The sequence below is a fragment of the Xiphophorus hellerii genome, chromosome 11 (assembly GCF_003331165.1).
Source record: "Xiphophorus hellerii strain 12219 chromosome 11, Xiphophorus_hellerii-4.1, whole genome shotgun sequence".
NCBI classification, from domain to species: Eukaryota; Metazoa; Chordata; class Actinopteri; order Cyprinodontiformes; family Poeciliidae; genus Xiphophorus; species Xiphophorus hellerii.
In genome coordinates this window covers 20,624,194-20,645,303 of record NC_045682.1, presented here as the reverse complement: position 1 = coordinate 20,645,303, position 21,110 = coordinate 20,624,194, and the positions used below count along the sequence as shown (strand labels likewise).

The 21,110-nt window shown below is 39.8% G+C and overlaps 1 protein-coding gene across 1 annotated transcript; it reads left to right on the top strand.

The window, feature by feature from the left end:
• Positions 1 to 434: 434 nt before the first annotated feature.
• On the top strand, positions 435 to 18,578 carry wnt11 (wingless-type MMTV integration site family, member 11). Its single transcript, XM_032577126.1, has 6 exons — positions 435 to 684; positions 2,359 to 2,528; positions 5,490 to 5,734; positions 8,663 to 8,940; positions 9,022 to 9,314; positions 16,361 to 18,578. The coding sequence occupies exons 2-6, from the start codon at positions 2,446 to 2,448 to the stop codon at positions 16,533 to 16,535; spliced, it is 1,074 nt and encodes a 357-aa protein (XP_032433017.1). The 5' UTR covers positions 435 to 684; positions 2,359 to 2,445; the 3' UTR covers positions 16,536 to 18,578.
• The last annotated feature ends 2,532 nt before the right edge of the window (positions 18,579 to 21,110 follow it).

Sequence of the window (21,110 nt, the reverse complement as noted above, 5' to 3'; positions counted from 1 at the left end):
CCCAAAGAGGACAATAAGATGAAACTGTTAAAACAGGTGTGGCGTTTTAAGAGTAAAAAAAAAAAAAAGAAGATTCTGATGTAATACATCATATATAAATAACATTTACATTTACAAGACAATATCTTAGTGGTGACATAATGCAAAGCTTGAAAAGACAAAACTAAATATCCTCGCAGGGATCTGTAATGGACTTTTACAAGCGTTTGTTAATAAAACCAGAGAAACCATAAAGATGTCACTGAGCAGAAAAGTGAACGGACTATTTATCATCAGTGGCTGACTGGAAGTCTGTCCTCTCCAGCTCCCTGTGGGAATATGAAGGTGTTTCGCTCCGGGTCCAAACACCGGTGCAGCCCACGTTCTTATGCTAATGCGGTTCTGACATCAGCAGTGAGATCAAAGCGGGGCAGGGGTATTTTAGAGCTCAGTCTGCCCCCACTCAGCTCACTTCCACTCCAGCCTCTCTGTCTGTCCCACACACACACAGGCTGCTGACCGGACACCGCTCACACGCACCATGCGTACCTGTCCGGAGCCGATCCACCGCCCCGTCTTGGATTTTACTAAAGCTTCCGGCTGATAGGAACCAGGACAGCTGACCTGAAGGATAACCGACCCGCTGAGATTTAACTTTTTTTTCTCCTGGCTGCTTGTGCGGACTTGTGGAGCGGCGCGGTCAAGGTGAGCTGCGCAGATACGGCTGGAGGAAAAGTTACGCTGTTGCTTCAGAGAGCGCGGTGTTCGGTTTAAATAATGTACCGGCGGCACCGTAAGCTGCAGGAAGGTCCAGTTGTCGCGGCGGCGGCAACCTGCAATTCAGCATTTTATGGTCGGTGGTGAGAAATTCAGCTGGAGGTGATCTGAAGTCTGGCGGTAGAAATATTTGGTCTGCTTCGACGGAATGTTTTGTCCTAAAAAGTACTTTTAATTAAATTTTGATTCGTTCATTAACTTTTAATCTGTGGTTAAAACTGTTAAAATGACAAAAAAAAAAAAAAACAACACAAAACGAAAATAATATGCATCTTTCCGATAAAAGTAATGCAGCCTACTTAGCTGGTCCCCAATTGTTTATCCTACATATTTTAACTAAGCTTAAACAGAGAATGTAGACTGAAAAGAAAAACTTTCCTCTCTCTCTCTGTGTGTGTGTGTAGGGGTGTGTGAGAGAGGGGGGATGAGAGAGAGAGAGAGAGAGGGTGTGTGTGTGTGTGTGTGCAGACCTACCTTTTAAACAGGAGCCACTTTATTGGGTCAGTCTTGGTCACATGTAAATGTCGGAACGTCATTTAAACTCGTAACAAAGGCTTGAAATAGGCTTTCCTCGAGGATTTCTCGTTGTTCCATCAATTGGCTAATTATTGTATTTGCCTCACAGTGAGAACCTGCAGAGCTTGAATAGCCGCTGCCACACACTCACACACACCCACACACATGAATCTAGACCAACGCAACAATTAATATCGCCTAATTTAATTAAAACAGCTTCGAAAGCGACTCCGACCAATCAGCGCCGAGCTGCGGACCTCGCGCTTTACGCGCGCGATTCATCGGCGTCGTGCACGTTTCACGCGCTCTCTTCAAAGGCTTTCAGTTTATCAGTGGCTGTTTTTATCAGATCAGGCCTCAGATGATCTGCCCCGCATCTACACAAATCACTGCCTTGATCTGAGCTGCTGTCTCGCTAATGTGATCCTGATCTGGAGTTTCTCACTTTTTTTTTTTTTCTTGTGACAATAAATTTAATTAAAGGGGCAAAAATAAACTGAATATATGGAACAACCCCCACACTGCAGATTCCTTTAATTGGAATGAGTAGAAAATTAAAAGTACGACACTATTCGTTTGTGTTCAGTTGATTATTTTTGGTTGTGCCGTTTTGAGCATGTTTACAGCTGCAGAATAAAGATTAGTGTGAAAACGCAAACTATTCCTTTGTCTTCAAGTTTCACTGCAGTTGCTTTTGTTTTCCCTGTGTTTATTGGCTGGAACGAGCTCTGGCAGAGGATTTTCCGTGCTGCATGATTGAATACCTGGCCTAAAACAGCTGCTAGTGTACTCTGCCTTGATAAGTTTTCAAATATTTGCTTTATTTATGTATTTTTTGTTCTTCTCTCTGTTTCCTATTTCGACTCCCTCGATATTTTAGAGTCTGATTTCACCGAGTAAAATTAAGCCGGAAAATAAAAAGGCAAAAATAATCCAAGTGGAAAAATAGTACAACTTTAAAATGTTCTTTCATGCACTTAGTTAAATGTGATTTTTTCAAATGGATATTGAAGTTGTGTTTTACATCTCGTGCAGAATTTCTCGTGTGCTTTGCACCAGCGTTGATATTCTCCTGATTTGCTGCAGGACTTTGTGACTGGGGGTCGGGCCATGTGCGTTGACCTCTGAGTGTGAGCTCTTTGTGTTTGCGTCCCGTGTGAACTGGAAGCCATCATGAGGAGCGGCTCTCACATCCTGCCTCTCGGTGTGCTCACTGCTCTGCTGCTGTCTCAGGTCTGCTCGGGCATCAAATGGCTGTAAGTATCCTCCACAATCACACCATCTTGTTCTGTAAGCATAAAGTGTGTGTTTTTTTTTTTCTTCCCCCAGCTTAATGTGTAAAAATGTTTTCACCGAAGATTTGGAACTTTGTTTGCTGGATGTTTCGGAAAGTGGAAAAGCTCACGGCAGCTTGGAAACAGACGCCAGCTTTCCGTGGAGTTCCACTGCGTATTCTGTGCGTTTGTATCCGATGACGGGGGAGAGCGACTGAGCCGCTGCTTATCGAAATTATAGGGGAAATCGTAATTGTGTCGTTACTTTTAATGCGGATTAAAGTAAAATCAACACAACGTCGCACGTTTTCACGTTGGAGACGGCGAATGTGAGGAATTCTGGCGGCAGAAGAAGAGCAGAAGGGTAAAATGAGTTGGCGCCGCGGCGGTGTCACCGCTTTCTGTGTGTAGTCTAGTTAGGCCTCAAATTATAAAAAAAGTGGTTCGCTGTAGCTGGAAGATGCAATACAGAGGCTGATTGTTTTTACTCGCTGTAATGTAAAAGCAAACAACCATTTTCACAAGAGGTTTGGAAAGTCCATAAAATTCCCAGGTTGCTATTTTGGATTTAGTTTATGTTTGAGGTGAACGTTTGCTATTTTCTTTTTTCGTTGCAGAGAGTTTACAGAGATGCACCGATATGATTCCTGATTTTGTTTGAGCTCAAACCCGCTCCTTTTCATTCTGTGTATTCTCCTGGATAACTTTAATGCGTATGAACTCATTTGTGTAAACTAGGCTGGTTTGATAACCTTAAGTGAAAATGCAACAACATAAAGTTGTGGTACAATGTAGATTTTCAAAATAATAAAAAAAGACATTTATATCATGATTAAATCACTTTTATTTAAATAAAGGGCCAATTTTTTTTTACACTGCTTCTGAAAGAAGACAACATATTAATTATTACATTTGGTGCTATTTTGATTTTAATGTGTAGACTTAAGCAAAAATTAAAGTTATTTTTAACAGCTTATTGCACAGAATACGGTCTCTTTTAGCTGTGTGTTTTTTTGACGGCTCTAGTAGTTACACTTTTTGCTGCTTTAGCTCGACAGCCGTGGTTTTAAGACAGCACTACCTTGATAATGATGATAGTTGGTTTTGTGTGAAGCTGACATAAGCGATCTGAATCTGTCAGTCGTACAAGCGAGGGGAAAAGTTTGCAGCAACAGGTTGGGGAGGGAAGCACAGCACTACTTCGCTCCACAGATATGGGAAAAACTCTGAACGTCTGAAAGACTGAAACAGGTTTACAGTTTTGAAAATCTAACTTTTCAAGTCAAGTTTATTTGTACAGCAACAAGGCAGTTTAAAGTGCTTTACGTCATAAAAACATGATACATGTTTTTTTTCTGGTTTCACCAATTATGAAACCAGCAAAAAACATTATATTTTGACAAATGTCATCATCACAAATGCCAAAAAATAGTCAGAATCAAATTAGCAGTGAGAGAGGTGGACTTAGAAAAAGAAAAAACATTAAAAATGATGATTAAAACTATTTGTTGCTTCTTTTCTTTTTTAGGAAACTGCCTGGTACAGCATTCACAGCGCCACAAATATTTATCTTGGAAAATATTCCTAGTTGAAATAAGCTTCTTCAGGACGCCACACTTAAAGAGGTGTGATTTATATCACTAAACTGCACATAGAGACGTCATGCAATCATATTTTCAAATTTACCGACATTTGTTGATGCTCTCGAATGCCATGTGGTGAATCTAAGTGGGAAAGCTGCAGAGCCCTGAACGCGCTCAGCAGCGCAATACAAAACAGATGCAGCTGTAAACACCTGCGAGTGCTGGCTCAGTTCGAGCCCAGCCCAGTCGTACCGTATCGCCGGGCACGTAGTGGCGGCCCCTCTCTGCCGCTAATGCGGAACAGGCGCTGCTAGCTCGGTCCCTAACCTGCTTTAATATCTGAGAATGTTATAAACCGAATCTGTCCAACTTCTCATTGTGCTCTGCTGATTCATGTCAGACTGAAGCCGCAGAGGACCACACTTCCTGCGCTGGGAGCTTCTCTGGATGTTTTCTTTATTTTTTTTTGTTTTGGCACATCTTCAGTACTCAAACAATAGAAAATGCCTCCGCCAAGAATAAGTCACTTATATTTTATGAATATGCATCTGACTTTACTTTGCAGGGTGTGAACGACCCATGTTTTTCTGACTGTGCGTGCCAAAGTAGGGGTTAAAGTGCAGGCAAAGACAGAAATCAATCACTTGGCACAAGGCAAGGAATAAATCTCGCAATTTTATCCTCATAATAGTGATACTTACGCAAATCAAGGAATCAATATATTTTAACTGCCAGCACCATAATCAAAATATGTGGAGTAAACCAGTCAACAATAAGCAATAAATCTGTTAATCGCACTATAAATTAAAATGAGAGCAATAATTTCCATTTGCGTGCTTGTTTGTATCGTTTGCTTAATCTTTAAAGAGATGCTCCACTTTTAATGTTATTAAAAAGCCGCCATTTTGAAAAATGCTGCAAACATTTGACACGATACAAAGTTTTCACTTTTTGTTTTGGTTTTACAAAAGTCCAAACAGGCATTTTTGCCAGTTTTTCCTGTCTGAGCCTAATGTTTTGAATGGCAATTTTGTATTGTTGATACTCCATAATCAATTTTATTTGTTGTTTCATTTAGATATTTAAAATGTCTTCCAGTTTTAGAAATACATTTTAGAAATTAATGTTCTTTTTTTTTTCAATCTTTGAGAGGTGTACTTGCATCAATATGCTGTTATTATTATTATTATTATTATTATTATAATTTTAACAGTTGGAAAAATGATCAACAATAAATGACAACATTATCGTTTTTTATCATCCGGCAAAATGCGCTAACATTTCAGGCTTAACACGGAGCGTATCACGCGAGCACGCTGACCGAAGGTGCGTTTGTTTTTTTCTCTCTCGCTGTTTGCAGAGCGCTGTCACACACACCCGCCTCTAGACCCGTCAACCAGACGCAGCACTGCAAGCTGCTCCCCGGCATGGTGTCCTCCCAGGCGCAGCTGTGCCGCAGCAACCTGGAGCTCATGCAGACCATCATCCAAGCCGCCCGCGAAGTCAAGAAAACGTGTCAGAAGACGTTCGGCGACATGCGCTGGAACTGCTCCTCCATCGAAATCCCCGTCAACGCCACCAAGTATCGGCCGGACCTGGAGAGAGGTACGGTGGTGTAGAGAGAGAGAGAGGGAGAGAGAGAGACCACTGTGCTTCAAATACAGATGGGCATTTATCGTATCATTTATCGCTTATCGTGATAGATTTCTTATAGTGACGATAAGTTCAAATTATTGCCCATACTTAGTTTTACTATTTTCTTCACAGTTTTTTTCATTGAGATTATCAATAAACATCAATAAATGTGAAAATATGATTAAATTAAATTACTATGTGCATTTAGTGACACAAATCATACTTCTTTCTTTGGCTGGAGTCTTAAAGAAGTTTATCACAAATTTTTTCGAGAGCAGTATTTGTGTTTGTGGAGCTGTGATTGCTGTGTCATTCAGTCACAGCCATACCTAAGGTTCCCTTAAAAAGAATGAATAAATACTTCTTACCGTCAATTTTATCATTATCACAATAGTACCACAAAATATTGTGATACAATTTTAAGTCCACAACGCCCAGCCCTAGTTCCAAATCAAAGCAAATACTTAAAGCCACACGAGTTTGGATTAAAAGCACGCTTTAAATGATCGCCGTGTAATTTTGCTGCCAGTAAAATAATTCCCATCGTTTTATCACGAAGAACCCGTAGAAAGGAATTGAACCGAGGCTGTTACTCGGTGTGGTAATTTGGTTTGGTATGTCTGAAACCCAGTTTTCTCAGGCCGCATGCCTGCTAGGACTGCAGTTTGATCCAGCGGTTTCCCATTGCCAAAGAACCTTGAAACAGTCAGTGGTAGTTTCAGGGATGGAGCGTTGGGAATAGCAAGGAGGAGTTTTGGGATGTACAGCGCTCATTGAACAGGACATGGCTGCCTTGGGGTAAATGAGCAGTCTGCACCGGACAGGAAATGGCTCATCGCGGACCGGGCCTGGCTTTGATCTAACCGTGATTCCTTCCCGTACCTCCGATTGCTCCCATGCTTTGACATTATGTGGGCGCACATCACTAAAATCACATCAGCGCTCACTCTACATTAGAGCATGAGAACCGGTGGTTATGTATGTAGGTCTCTGCTTTTTTGTTCTAACAAAACCATAGAAAGCACTTAAGAAAAGGAAGAACAGACTGGACGTTAGAGAGGTAGAATAAGAAGCAGAGCGGGTTTGAATTTGGGAATCGAAAGCATGCTTTCCATGTTATTTTTATCTGAGCATCTTTATATGAGTGAATCGTGATGAAAGCTGCAATTTAATGCTTTTAATAGCTTTTATACAGAGCCTTGCAGAGGTATGCCTTAAGTCAGGGGTGTCAGACTCATTTTCATTTCGGACCAAATCAAGATTGTGAATGACCTTAAACATTGTGGCAGAATGTATCGATAAAACCCATTAACTGTTAGACTATTAATAAATAGCTGTCTCTCCGTTTGATGAGTTCTTCTTAGAATTAAATATTTGTGAAAATAGAAACTTTTTGAAGATGAAAACATTGATTTCATTCATAAAATAATATTTAAGCACACACCAGTTTTTTTGAAGTCTCTAGCACACAAAGGTCAACATAAAAAGTTATGGTGGGCCCAATTTGGCCCCTTTTCTGTGACTTTGACACATACATTTTTTTAAAGAATGAAATCTGAAAAGTGTGGCGTGCATTTGACTTTATACCCTAGGTCAGTCAACTCATTGTAGAACCACATTTTGTTGCATTTGCAGCTGCAGGTCTTTTAGGGTATGTCTCTAACAACTTTGCACATCTAGGCACTGAGTTTTGTACCTAATCAAACCTCAAGCTCAGTCAAGCTGTGAATAAACGTTGATGAGGTCATTGTAACACCTGAGCATGCTTTGATTTAAATATATTTTGTAGCTCTTACTGCATGTTAGTGGTCGTTGTCCTGCTGGAAGATGAACCTCTATCCCTTTTGCAGCCATTTTTAAATCCAGTGTAATTATTTGCTTCTCATTTGTGTTTTTCTTCTACATAAATTTGCAATAACAATAAATGGTGGTAGTGGTTGTTAAGTTAACAAAATGTGAAAATGTTGCAGGAGTATGATGACTTGTAGCGTAAATGTAATGTACATCATAAATGTAGCGTACATCAGTGTCTCCATATGTCAGGGGTGTCCATGGTTTTTGTAAATTACCAAAATGTAATCACAGAATAATTTTATTGTCTATTATTTTCTTATCTTCTGAATAATTAAATACAAATGCAACAATTTACTGAAACAAAGTGGAAAAGAGCAAATTATTGTAGGTAGAAAAAAAGGTATTTTGCCCTAGAAAAGGAAAGGTGTACTGTTTCAGAACTTTCTGGATCAAATGTTTTCTAATTTGTTGGTCCAGAAAATATTTTTAATCTATTTTTAGCAACAAATACAAAAACTTTAATGCCCAAGTTTATATTTTTGAGTAAATAGTTGCTGGACGTTTGTGACATGACTTGGGCTGCAACGAGCGATTATTTTAGAAGTCGAGACAATTAATCGGTAAAAATATTTTTCATTTAACCACTTAGGCTTTTTTTTAATATACAATATTAGATCACATTAAAAGATACAATAACCAAATAATTCAAGAGAAGTAAATAAACATTTTATTGCCTAAAATGCTATAGCATTCTTAAGTGAATTTGGACCAGGTGAAATTAAAACTACTCCACTTGAGGAGTTTGGATAGAACATGTGTACAGTCAAAAACTGATTTATTGGAAATGTAAAATCTAGATATTTTTCTACAGTCTTAGCTTAATTACCACTCTGAATTTGTTGATATCATCTCAATGCAGTTAGCGATTAATTGATTAGTAAATTAGTTGACGATTATTTCAATAATTGATTCATTACAATTAATTGTTTCAGTCCTAAACCATGATCTTAAAATAAGAGTAAAAAAATGAATAAAAAATGAGGTCCATTTGCGAACAGAGAGGCCACACAAATGTTGCTCCTAATATTCTGATTTGTCTCTCAGGAACGAGGGAGGCCGCTTTTGTGTACGCGTTGTCGGCGGCGACCATCAGCCACGCCATCGCCCAAGCCTGCACCTCCGGGGATCTACGGACGTGTTCGTGTGGCCCCATCCCCGCAGAAATCCCGGAGCCCGGCTACCGCTGGGGCGGCTGTGCCGACAACCTCAACTACGGCATCTTCATGGGCTCCAAGTTTTCAGACGCCCCCATGAAGATGAAGCGCTCCAGTTCCAGTGCCAACAAACTGATGCAGCTTCACAACAGTGAAGTCGGGAGACAGGTACGCAGGTGTGAGAGGAGGAGTTCTGCTAAGTTATTCTTTCTAGATGTGGTGAGTTAATCCAGATTCGTTGATGTTCAGGCACTGAAAGAGGCGCTGGTGATGAAGTGTAAATGCCATGGTGTTTCTGGGTCCTGCTCCATAAGGACCTGCTGGAAAGGCCTCCAGGACCTCAGGGACATCGCCATGGACCTGAAGTCCAAGTACCTGTCTGCTACCAAGGTGGTTTACCGGACCATGGGCACGCGCAAGCATCTTGTCCCCAAAGACATTGATGTCAGGCCACTGAGGGAGAATGAAATGATCTATTTGCACAGCTCCCCGGACTTCTGCACCAAGAACGAAAAACTGGGTTCTGTTGGGACGCAGGACAGGTAAGAAGCAGCATTTGGATTTCGGTCTCTTTCATTCCTAAAATGACCTGTGCAGTTCCACGTACCGTTGTGCAGTAGAAACGGGTCACTATCGTAGCAGAAACACCTGAGGCAAAATGCCACAAATCAACCTGTCATCTGAATCACCCAAACGTATAGAATAAAGTCTTAAAGTATTGTACGTTGATCCAAAGGTTTTAAACTGAAAAGTAATACTGAAACAATTAATCGGCTTAATCATGATTAAAATAATCAACTAATCTAGTATTTGATTTGTTGTTACTGTATATTTGTTAAAAAATTGGCACTTGCTGAAAAACATGTTCAGAGCAGTAATTAAGCCAAAAGTGTAACATATATACAGTATGTATGCATTTTGCACTACTGATAAAAAGACAAGAAAGCTTTAGTTTCACCAAGTTTGGTAAATATAAATAAATACATAAAATAAAATGTTCCTATTAAGCAACTTTTGCTTTCCAAATACTAATCAGTAAATCCAAAAAAATAATAAACAGATTAGCCTACAATATATTGATGCCAAGTTGTGCAGAAAGGACAGAACGTTTCACGTTAATATTACAAGTATCTTTTTAGCTGCAGATGCATCGTTTGCTTCAAACGATCAAGCAAACAATAAATGAATGCTAGGTTGTTGAATTTTATTAACTAAAATTTACATTTTAGTGCATAAATTTGAATTTGTTTTTTATGCGCATCTTTTAATCTATTTTTGTAACCATTTGCAGTCATCCGCTTAGCTTCTATTGATCAAGACATTTTTCCAAACATCTGATTTTTTTTCTCATTCTTCTAACCAAGAGATCGGGGCTGATTTGTTTTTAACCAGCAGTAATCAGAAATAGGTGGAAGATGGTGTTACTCATCTTTAACATTTATCTCTATCATCTCAATATGAAAACTTTAACCATTAATGACTGAGATTGTAGAGGCATGTTTTCCAGATCAGGATAAAAACTCATCACCAGAGGAAGAGATTTTCTAGCCTTTTTCTAACTTGTTTTGTGGAGGGAGAGAGCTAAGCATTTCTCATTGGCTAAATTTTTCCAAAATAATCATTTTGTCATATCACTTTGAAGTAGTCAGGAAAGTTCATATTTTAACTTGAATCATAATGGATTTTAAACCATCAGCGCTTAATTAAAGCCATCTGTGGAGAAGCAAAGAAAGAAATAGAAAAAGAAAAGAAGAAAGAAAGAAAAGAAGAAAGAAAGAGCCTCCTCTGATTGAACTGATTATAATTCGGTTTCACAGTGTAAATGCTGTAAAATAATCGCTTTATGGCTAAAACCTTGGGATTTAATCACGCCCACAGCTGTTTCATCTCTTCTATCGCCACAAAAACAAAAGAACACGGAGGTCTAACATGTAGTTTCTATAACAATATTATTACTTATAGCTTTATTACATAAAAGCACCACTTTTAATCTCATGATTTGCCTGTACGGCTTTATGGCTCCGTCTTGGACTCCCCGGTGCAAACGTTAGCCACGTCAAGCGTTTGTTTTTAGCTCGCCCAAAGGACCTTGACGAGGTCCGGAGATAAACGCTACAGTTTAGCACAGCTTTTTGCTGGAGGCGTCACTGTTCAAAGCAATATTGTTCAATGTTTGAGGCAAAAGAAATAAATCCATCATAACCTCCGATGGGTTCTGGGTTAGATTTGTAAGCGTGACTCATATCAGTACCAGACAAAGGAGGAAATGACCAGTCCCGAACGTCTGCTCATCCAGGAAGTGAGCTCCAGTGAAGTGCCGCCCGCCGTGCCTTTTGCCGCCGTTTATTTTCCAGGCCGGCTGACAAAAAGCAGCGGCCCCTGAGAGCGTGCCGTCTGCGTCCAATCCGCCCCCCCGTCTGAGCATGTGCCGCTGAAAAGGCCACTGTGAATGGAGCGCTTGTGTTGTTATCTAAAACAATTACTAATGGAGTTATTCTTAGCGCCGAGGGCCCCTCGAGCTGATATTGCTCTGAGTAGGCGGCAGAAACGGGGATCTAGCCAGCGCTGGTCAGAGATAAAGATGGACCCACGCTGTTCTCGTTTTTGGAGAAGACATCAGACAGGAGAGAACCCGTAGAACCCCAGATTTAATTAAAGTCGCTAAATTTAAACATCTCCGTTGCAGCGGATTACAAACAAAGGAGTGGAAGCAAAAAGTCCAGATTTGTTCCTGTGTCAATGTTTTGTTTCCTTTTATTATGGATCACAATGAATCTCTCATTCTTCAGGAGACGGAGGGTCATACTTTTGTATGGATGCCATCACTGCCATATTAGGCCATCTGAGCAGCTGACAGATTTGTTTTGTTATAAATGTCATAGAACACATGACTGTTAAATCATGAGTCCTGCAGTCTTGTGCCACTTATCACAGATAAGCAGAGGACCGGCTTAATGTCGAGGACACTTTCAGAGTGCAGTGCATGGTGATAACAAACCAGAAACACATCATTCTTTATACTCATAAGTGTTTACACTATGACTGTCACATCGTTACTGGCTGATACTCAAACTGTTGGCCATGTGTGACGCTCTCATTTTCTTGAGCTGAAATTTGTTTTTAAGATATTAAAGAAAGCAAGAACTGAAAATAGTTTTTACCTTGAAACTGAACTTGAAGAATGTACTTCACTTACGAGTATTATTGTTTTCTATAGCTAGATTTTCTGTATTTTATTCATTTTTTCATTCGTATGGGTTCTGTTGCCAACCCGTTCGAGGCCAGGTGAATTCTGTGGTGAGAAAGCACCGAGAGACGCAAATAGACCCCAGAAATTTGCCTTTTGGCTTGATTGTAATACAGCATGATTGTCCTAAATATCATTCAAGGTAGCATTAAAAAGATCTCAAAAAGTCTTAAATTTGACTTGCTGAAACTTGCAGATAGGCCACAGTTAAAAGTTAGCTGTTCTATGTTATTTCAGAGAAGTCTGCAGAGCTTTAGATGTTGTTCTGGGTTCTTTTAGGACCTAAAAACCTGGGAGTTTCTTTGGGAGTGTCAGGGTTGGTGGTGTGAGGTGGTGCGGCAGACGCGATGGAACCAAGTACAGCAGGAAAATGATATTTTAATGATGAAAATAGCCCAACATAATCCACAAAAACAGGCAGCACGACTGAGCGGAAGCCAGGGCTCAACGCCGGTAGCAACTGATTTTACGAATGGACACACGAAGGACTGAGCGCACATTAGACAAGGACCCGACAAAGACACAGACACACAGGTGACACTAAATACACCGGGGGGTAATCACAGAAATGAGACACACCTGGGAAACAATCAAGGGGAAGACAGAACAACACAAAGACTCAGGGACACAGAAAACTCTAAATAAATACACAGAAAAACACAGATCCTGACAGGGAGCCATCCGGTCTTGGGAAAGTTCACCTCTGTTTCATGTTTTTTAGTGATGTTTTAGTGACTAGGTCACTTAGAAGTTAAAAATTTGATTGTAAAATATTTTTTTATGATTTTTGTTCTGTGTTGCTTTATTTGGACCTATGATATGATAGAGGGGGTATTATGTATTTTCCAGGCACACTGTGCCATTTTATAGCACAATCAATTAACTATGTGACCTTCAGTTGTTAGGAAAATACTGTGTATACAAAAAAATTACTTTAAAATATTGCGGCCATATACGACACCTTGAAATTGGCCTCTGTCTCTTTAAGACGCTCCTACCATTTCCGGTAGGAGTTTAGCATGTCAGCACAACAATACTTCTCTGTGATGCCGTTTACAGTCGTTATTAGGAATGCTGTAGTTTGTATGATGAGCTCAGGTGTTTGCTAATCTGTGGATAAATAGGTGGAGCATTGTATGAGCAGGCATTTAGGCACTCCTCATTGGTTGCCAAGGGAGATTCGAGGATTTCTGTTACATGCATAAATGTATCAAAGCCAAACTCCAGTTAAGGTTTTGATGAGGGAATAACATTATAAGATGACATAAAGCTCCAAAGAGTCAACTTTACATAATACACCCCCGTTAAAGACGACATACATGAAAAAATAATAATAATATCGGGTGGCATCTTTTGATATCAAAGCTAAAACTGTCCAGAATTAAACAGTTTGTGTTCTCCCACATAAAAGAATTACCAGGGGAAATTGCTGCCTCTCTATAGCCATCAAATTTCTGATTTCATGCGTGCCAGCAGTAATCTGTGTATTTCTTTTCTTAACACAATAGTTAACTTTGTTCGTCCCTTTCTGTCAGCTAAAAAACTATCGCTGGCTTAGTAAAAACCCAAGTGGGATTCTGCCAGCATTCCCAATAGATGAAATGGGATCACTTGCTGCATTGGCTTGTCATATCCTAGGAAGACCTTACATTTTGACCTGGAGCAGAATCCTGATGTTTGCGTCTAACCCTGCAGACGTTTTGTCCTCTTACTCCTGATTCTGCTAACGTGACCAGTGTGGAGGCCCGCTAGCTCCCTCTGATGCAGCAAGCCAGACGCCCTCAATCCCACCTCCTCGTTCTCCCTCCCTCCTGCAGCAGTCATTAGTTTAGAGGCTCTTTCACCCCGCTGGTCATTAACACCCCGCCACCATAAAACCAAACAGTTACGTTCAGAGGGGCGAGCCAAAGAAAGGGAGGGTCGCCTGGTGTGTCCCGTTTGATTTATGACAGGACTATTCTTTGCGGGATGCCTCCGGGCCTCTGGAATGAGAGGCGCCAAAGCAGCTATTGCTCAAAGACAACAAAATGGAAGAAAAAATTGTTTGGAATAAAGAGAGCACGAAAGGTTAAAGCCCGACAGTCGGTCACAACCTCTCAGAAGATTATTGAAGGGCCTGCGAGGGGGCGCAGAAGGTTTTTTAGAATTACAGTGTAAATTAATTGAGTTGAAAGGGATTTAAAAAAAAAACATTCATTCATTCTTCCTGGCTCGCGTTCTCACTAAAACCAGGAAGATGGAGCACATAACACCAGTTTTAAAGTCCCTACACTGGCTCCCTGTAGCTCAAAGAATAGACTTTAAAATACTGTTGTTAGTTTACAAATCACTGAACGGCTTAGCATCACAATACATTAAAGATCTGCTGTTGTTGTATCAACCTTCCAGATCTCTCAGGTCTTCCGGTTCTGGTCTGTTCTGCATCCCCAGAACCAGAACCAAACGAGGAGAAGCAGTTTTCAGCATCTATGCACCACAAATTTGGAACAAACTTAAAGAAAACTGTAAAACAGCTGAAACACTAACTTCCTTTAAATCTCAACTAAAAACCCACCTGTTTAGGATTGTATTTGAAACGTAATCAATTACAAATTTAATGATGGAACTTGACTTAATGTCATGTTTTGATTGTTGATTCTATGTTGCATTGTGTTTCTGTGTTTGATATGAGGTAAGGCACTTTGAAATGCCTTGCTGCTGAAATGTGCTATACAAATAAAATTTGATTTGATTTGATTGATTCACCTCATTTTAACTAGAGATAGAAAAATCTATTTTACAAGTTATTCCGGACCAAGATAGAAACATTTTTAGGTACAATCTACCTTTACAGCAAGATCTTTCCAAATCCTTTAAAACCCCTTAAAAAGTGTTCAGATATTAGCTTCTGTTATAATTCAGACATTCTGTAACTGATTCCAGACAAAGGAGCAATATGTAACAAAGACCTCTTCCTCAGTTCAGATTGGACCCTCGGCACCACGAGAAGGTATAGCTAATATCCCACCGTCTGTTGGTTGATTTAGCTTAGCAGATACGTAGGTAGATTTCCAAAAATGGACTTAGAAATCTGTGATTTAGTCTTCTGGTGGAGACCAGCTCAGAGAAAAAAAAGTCTGTGGAGATTTTTTTATAAATCTAAGATAGCCATGCCAGGCTAAGTCTAACATGCAGGCAGTGAGAGGCAGAACGCATGTTTCCAACATATACAACCTCTTATAAGCTACACTTGCCTGGCTTCAAATAGGAACGGGGCTGATTTCTAGGGTTGCACTGATTGCAGTTCTCTGAACCCCGAATTTTAAACCGATACCAAATTTGGCTGACAGATTTTTTTTGTTTGAAAAGTCACTAAATATACCGACAAAAGTTGCAAAGTTGGCATCAGTGGGGTGATTGTTGTTAACCGCGCACACACAGACGTGACCTGGTCTGTCGGTTGGCCTTCTTTTACGGCAGAGCAGAAGGCGACAAGGTTGGTGGATAAGATCGGCTTCTCATGTAAATCTTAGCCGATCTCCCAAAATTAGGGAAATTTCGGCAGATTTATCTTTGGACCCCTAATGATTTCTAAAATAAAACGGCATCTTCAGCTGAAATTTCTGCACCAACTGCTAAATGTGTAGTTTAAATGTGAAACTGTCATATGCAACATGGTCACTTTGAGCTACATTCTTGAAATAACATGAGTTTGGATTTTTCTGCAATAAAACATATTTGTAGTCAAAGAGTTAATTTTTGAACAGCACTGAGATAATTTTGAATCTTAGTGAATGCCTCTTCCTGTTTGCTGCCAGAACATTAAACGACTGTATTATCAGCATATAGATGAATGTAAGTATTGGAGGAAGATTGATAATGTAAATGATAAAAAGTAGCGATCCAAGGACTAACCCCTAATACCGTTCGACATGTTAAGCATTCTTAAAACAAACCTGCTTATGCAATTAGACCTATTCAATAAATAAAATATTATTAAAAAGTTAATTTATGTCAAAGATTGTATCAGCCTTTATTTTTGTTAATTATGATGATTTTCCGCTTACAGTCAATAAAAACGTTTAAAATTAGAATAGTGCATAGACCATTAAAAAAAAAAAAACTTTTAAAAACAGAAATGTGGACTTAATGAAAAGTATATTTAATACCTGCATAAAGGTTATTTTTGTAGTTGTGCTGTCATTGTTTGCTAAAACCAAAATATGTTCAGTACTCTTTCAGTTTTCTTGTTTGTTGTACCATAATGTATTTTTATTTTTGCTATTTTAGATGTGAAAATGTTTCCTTCTAAAACATCTTCACTGAGGGGAAGTCTTCCCTTTTTCTTTTTTTTTTTTGCAGGCAGTGCAACAAAACATCTGTCGGCAGCGACAGCTGTGACCTGATGTGCTGCGGCCGCGGCTACAACCCCTACACAGAGTTGCTGGTCGAACGCTGCCACTGCAAGTACCACTGGTGTTGCTACGTAACCTGCAAAAAATGTGAGCGCAACGTGGAGAGATACGTCTGCAAGTGATCCACCGGCGGATCACTCCTCGGCTTCGTATCGAGCCCCCTCCCCAGGCTACAGATTAACCAAAGCACTACAATACCCAGAAGGCTTACTTCAGTCTTCAGCTTTAGCATGCGTATCTCGACAAGAGTTGGTATATTCTTGTGCAGTATCCATACCGCGTTTCACCTCCAAAACGTCCAACTGGGCTTCGAGGTTTCTTGATGGGAAAAGAGTGGAAAGAGGACCGTCCTAACGGGTGTTATCCGCTATCATGTTAATAATCATAACCCCTCACCCTGTGACAGAGATACGGGAAGCCAGTTTAAACATATCTCTAGTAAAAAGAAATAATATTGGATTTTATGCTGGAGGATATGTTTGGCCTCCTTCCCTGGATATCAAAGGGCTCTCATGGATTCAGATTTTTTTTAGGTACTATCAAAACTTTTTTTTTTCCTCTGGAGCAATACACCACGGAGGAACACAAAGGGAAAACTTCACGTACTTTTCAATCACGGAACATTTTTGTGGTTGATGCCTGGGACTCGTCACGTGCCGCGCCTGGACCCTGACGTGCCTGATTCCCTGTGGAACGAGAGAAGAAATCAAAGAACTTTGTGAAACGGTGCATTATCTCAATTTCGTCTGACATGCAGGCAGATCAAAATATATTCTATTTTTCAGAGCATATGAGCGTAACTCATGGATTTTGTAAACCACTTTTGTGTGGGTGTATATACTGTTATTTTGTATACTGAAATAAAGAAATAAGTATTTATAAAATATCCCATAACCTCACAGACTTTATGCATTTTAAATTAAACACCATTTAGAGCCATGTTGTTTCATATAATTTAAAGCAACTGCAGCATATTTTGTATTAAAACAGATCATCTCAGCATTCCTCGAAGACATATTCATACCACTTGAGCTTCAATATTATTTACTGGACTTTAATGTGATAGACCAACACAAGGCAGTGCATAATTGTGAAGTGGATGGAAAATGATAAATGGGTTCAAATAAAAATCTGAAAAATATGGTTTGGATTTCTCTCTGAGTCAACACCTTATTTGAGAACAACTGCTGCAGCAGATCTTCTGGGGTATTTTTCTGTGTTTTGCACATCTAGAGATGGACATTTAAGCCTTTTTTTCTTTTCAAATCAGCGCAGGCTCAGACTGTAGGGAGAGTTTCTGTGAACAGCTAATGTATGTTTAAGAATGTTGTCCTTTCTTTCACTTAAGCTCTGACCAGCTTCCCTCTCCATGCGGCACAAAAGCATCCCCACAAACAATGGTGGGCACACCTCCGCTAAAGCGCCAATAGCCGCCATAATTGTTCTCTTAGCACCTTTACTAATTTTAAAACTTAGCGTCCATTAAATTACAATTTCAGGACAAATTCTAAACCGCTAATTTCCTTGGCGGTTTTGTGAAGTTCCCGTTTAAAATAAAGTTTGACATCAGAGTTTTAAGTTTTGGTCACGTTTATATTCATGCTCTGTTTTTAAGAGTATGTATCTTTATCTTGCTTATGCAGCAGTTTTGTTTCCTCTCTTCAATTTCTCTGTTTTTCCCGTATGAATTTATGCCAAATAAACAAAATAAAACATGGATTGTGGGAACAAGACATAAAGATAAACACAACATTTAAGTGCATTATAAAGCATGTAAGTTATAATGTTAAAATTAAATTGGTGCTGGAGTGAGATCATTTGAATTGAAGTTAGCGCTTCAGCGTTAGCGTCTGCTAAGTAGCGTGTCGATGTAGCAGTTTAGCGTTAGCAGAGCTAATGCTTATGATTATTGTTTCGGAGTTAGCACAACTAACCTTTTATTTAGAGGGACCACCACAATTTATTCACAACTGTTCACTACTTCATGTTGGTCTATTATATAAAAGCCCAATGAAATACACCAAGGTTTCTGGTTGTGCAGTGATAAGACATGAAAATATTTGTAAGGCTATTTAACTGAGTTGAAGGGTTCAACCTGACAGGCTGTTTGGATTATTCAACTGAACGTTTTACCTACTTAATTAATAAATAAAGCAACTATCTCACCTCTGCTCCAGCTTTAACTCATCAGCTTCCTATCTGTGTGAGAACCCCACTTCCAGCTGCAACATGAAATAAAGCCAAGTTGAGTTTTTGCTAACATGGACGCTTCCGTCTGCCTGCCTGAACAAGCCGAGAAACAGGCCTCTGAGGGGGCTGCTCGTGATTTCTAGTGGTAGATTTCTAAATTTATGAAAGCAGAAAAATTCAAAGTATTTCCCTTCCTTCACTAAAAAGAATCAATCTTATGCGAATCTCTTCACCAGCACAATTTCTTTTACCGCATATTCAGTGACTCAGACGTTGCTTCACAGCTGTAATCTTTTTTCCTTTTTTTTGTTTTTGGCTTCAAACGCAGGTTAAGCGGATCCCATTAGGCGGATCTATTCCAGGTAATGAGAAGAAATGTGACTCCACATCCAAAGCCAAGACCCTGAATACACAAACTTACTTAATGTTCCAGCAGGAATCCAATGACGATGCACGCTAGCAATGTGACTGGGTGTTGGTACCGAGCAGCAAATGCTTAGAGGCCTCACACCGACAGAGATCTGATCTGAGGACGTCGTGCAGCTCAGCCCCGGCTCCAGACGAGTTTAACAGAGGGGGCATCGGCTTATTGTAGCTGAACATAAACAACAACAACACCAGTAGCCTATAGGCTATTTGTTAACAAGCTAAACTTGCTGTATTAGCTCGTCATCTTTTAGCTAACATTACCTGCATCCAACAGCTTTACTCAACTCAGTCGGTTGGTTTGGGGGGAAAAACTGTGCCAAGTTCTTTGCGTTTTGTTGGTTTTGCTGCCATGATTCTAACACACCTGAGCAGCTCTGCACAGCAGCAGCAGGTGTAAACCCAGCGCGAGCGTTTTCTTCTTCTTCTTCTTTTCCTTTTTTATGGCGGTTGGCAAACAACTTTTAGATGTGCATTACCGCCATCTACTGGAATGGAGTGTGGATCGGGACTCTAACTATATACACCCCCCTCAAAACAAAACAAACAAAACAATAAACTAAAATAATAAAAAAATAAAAAATAAAAAAAAATAAATAAATAAATAAAATAAATAAATAATAATAATAATAGCGCGAGCGTTTTAGCGCTGGTGTTGCGTTTTAAGGCGGCTCGGAAAAACAGGTTACGACGTGTTAACAACGATTAAACAGTTTTAATGGCTGAAAAAAGTGACAGAAGGCGCAGATGTGGGAAGTGCGGAACCCCCTACTGTATCAAATTGATATAGGAATAACAGAGAGTTGGCCAAAACAACAAACAGCTTCCAGTCCAGGGACTGACTCTGTGGGCGGGCCTGTGTACAGCAACAAGCTAAAGGGTTTAGAGGTGGTGTTGAGTCTGGGTGGGTGAGAGGTGGAGTTGGTGGGACTTTTTTCTGTCTGTACCCAGACCTGCATCATCAACCCCAAGGTCTCTTAAATCATTGGCATTCCTTATGTTCCTATCAGGAGAAAACAGCTGATGACTCCATCGACTGCTCTCAGTCACTCTCAGAAACCGTTTTAACCCGCCACCTTCTGCACTACAGCTGTATCTGTTATTGACAATGAGGACTACCTCATTGTATCAAACAGATAAATCATTTAAACTGCCAATATGGCTTGTGAAAAAGGCCCTCACATTTGATTGGTTAAAGCTGCAGTAGGAAACTTTTGTAAAAAAAAAAAAGAAAGAAAAAAGGATTTTATATATTTGTTGAAGCGGTCACTATGTTGTGACAGTATGATATCAGACAGATAATCTATGAAGAAATTAAAATCCTCTGCCTTCTCCGAGTGCTAACTAGAAAAACAATCAGAGCCAGGAGGAGGTTCTTAGCGCTGTCAATCACTCCTCTTTGTGCGGCTGCACATTCATTTTTCTTAGTCCTGCCTTGCTCTCTGTTATGCTCCAGCTAGCACAGCCTGTCATGAATGCTCAGGTAGCATGGCAACCAGTCACGACAGATAAACTGTTTTCCTGTAAAGCAAAGTTGTTTCTTTGCCATTAGCACATTCAGCAGCGAGATTTCTTCAGATGGCAGTAGAAGCTCAGGGAGGATGTGGAGGAGCTTGATCTTTTGTCTCATAACAAACTGTCACAACATAGTGACAGTATTAACAAGCGTGTTTAAAAACTTTTTTTTTAAAATAAAAGTTACATACTGCAACTTTAAAGAGCCACTATTATGATGCAAACATGCAAAATTAAATTTTTGCATGTTTCTGTACTTTGGGTATATGTTGATTTAGAAACAGTCAAAAACAACAACAACAACAAAAAACAGCCATTGTTAAAACAGGTAATTTTCAGCCATTTTGTCTCCAAGATTACTCCAGCCAAGCCCAGCCTCTCACCTGACAACCCACCCACTTCATTATAAGACATCGCTAATGTTTGTTCTGTTGGATTTACCGCTGCATAATGGCTGCTGGACAACAAAAGTGTTTTGTCATTGGCTGCAATACAGACCATATGTCCATGCATTTTCTCCCAGTCACGGAGAACAGAGTTGCGTGGCTTCATTTTAATTTTGCTTC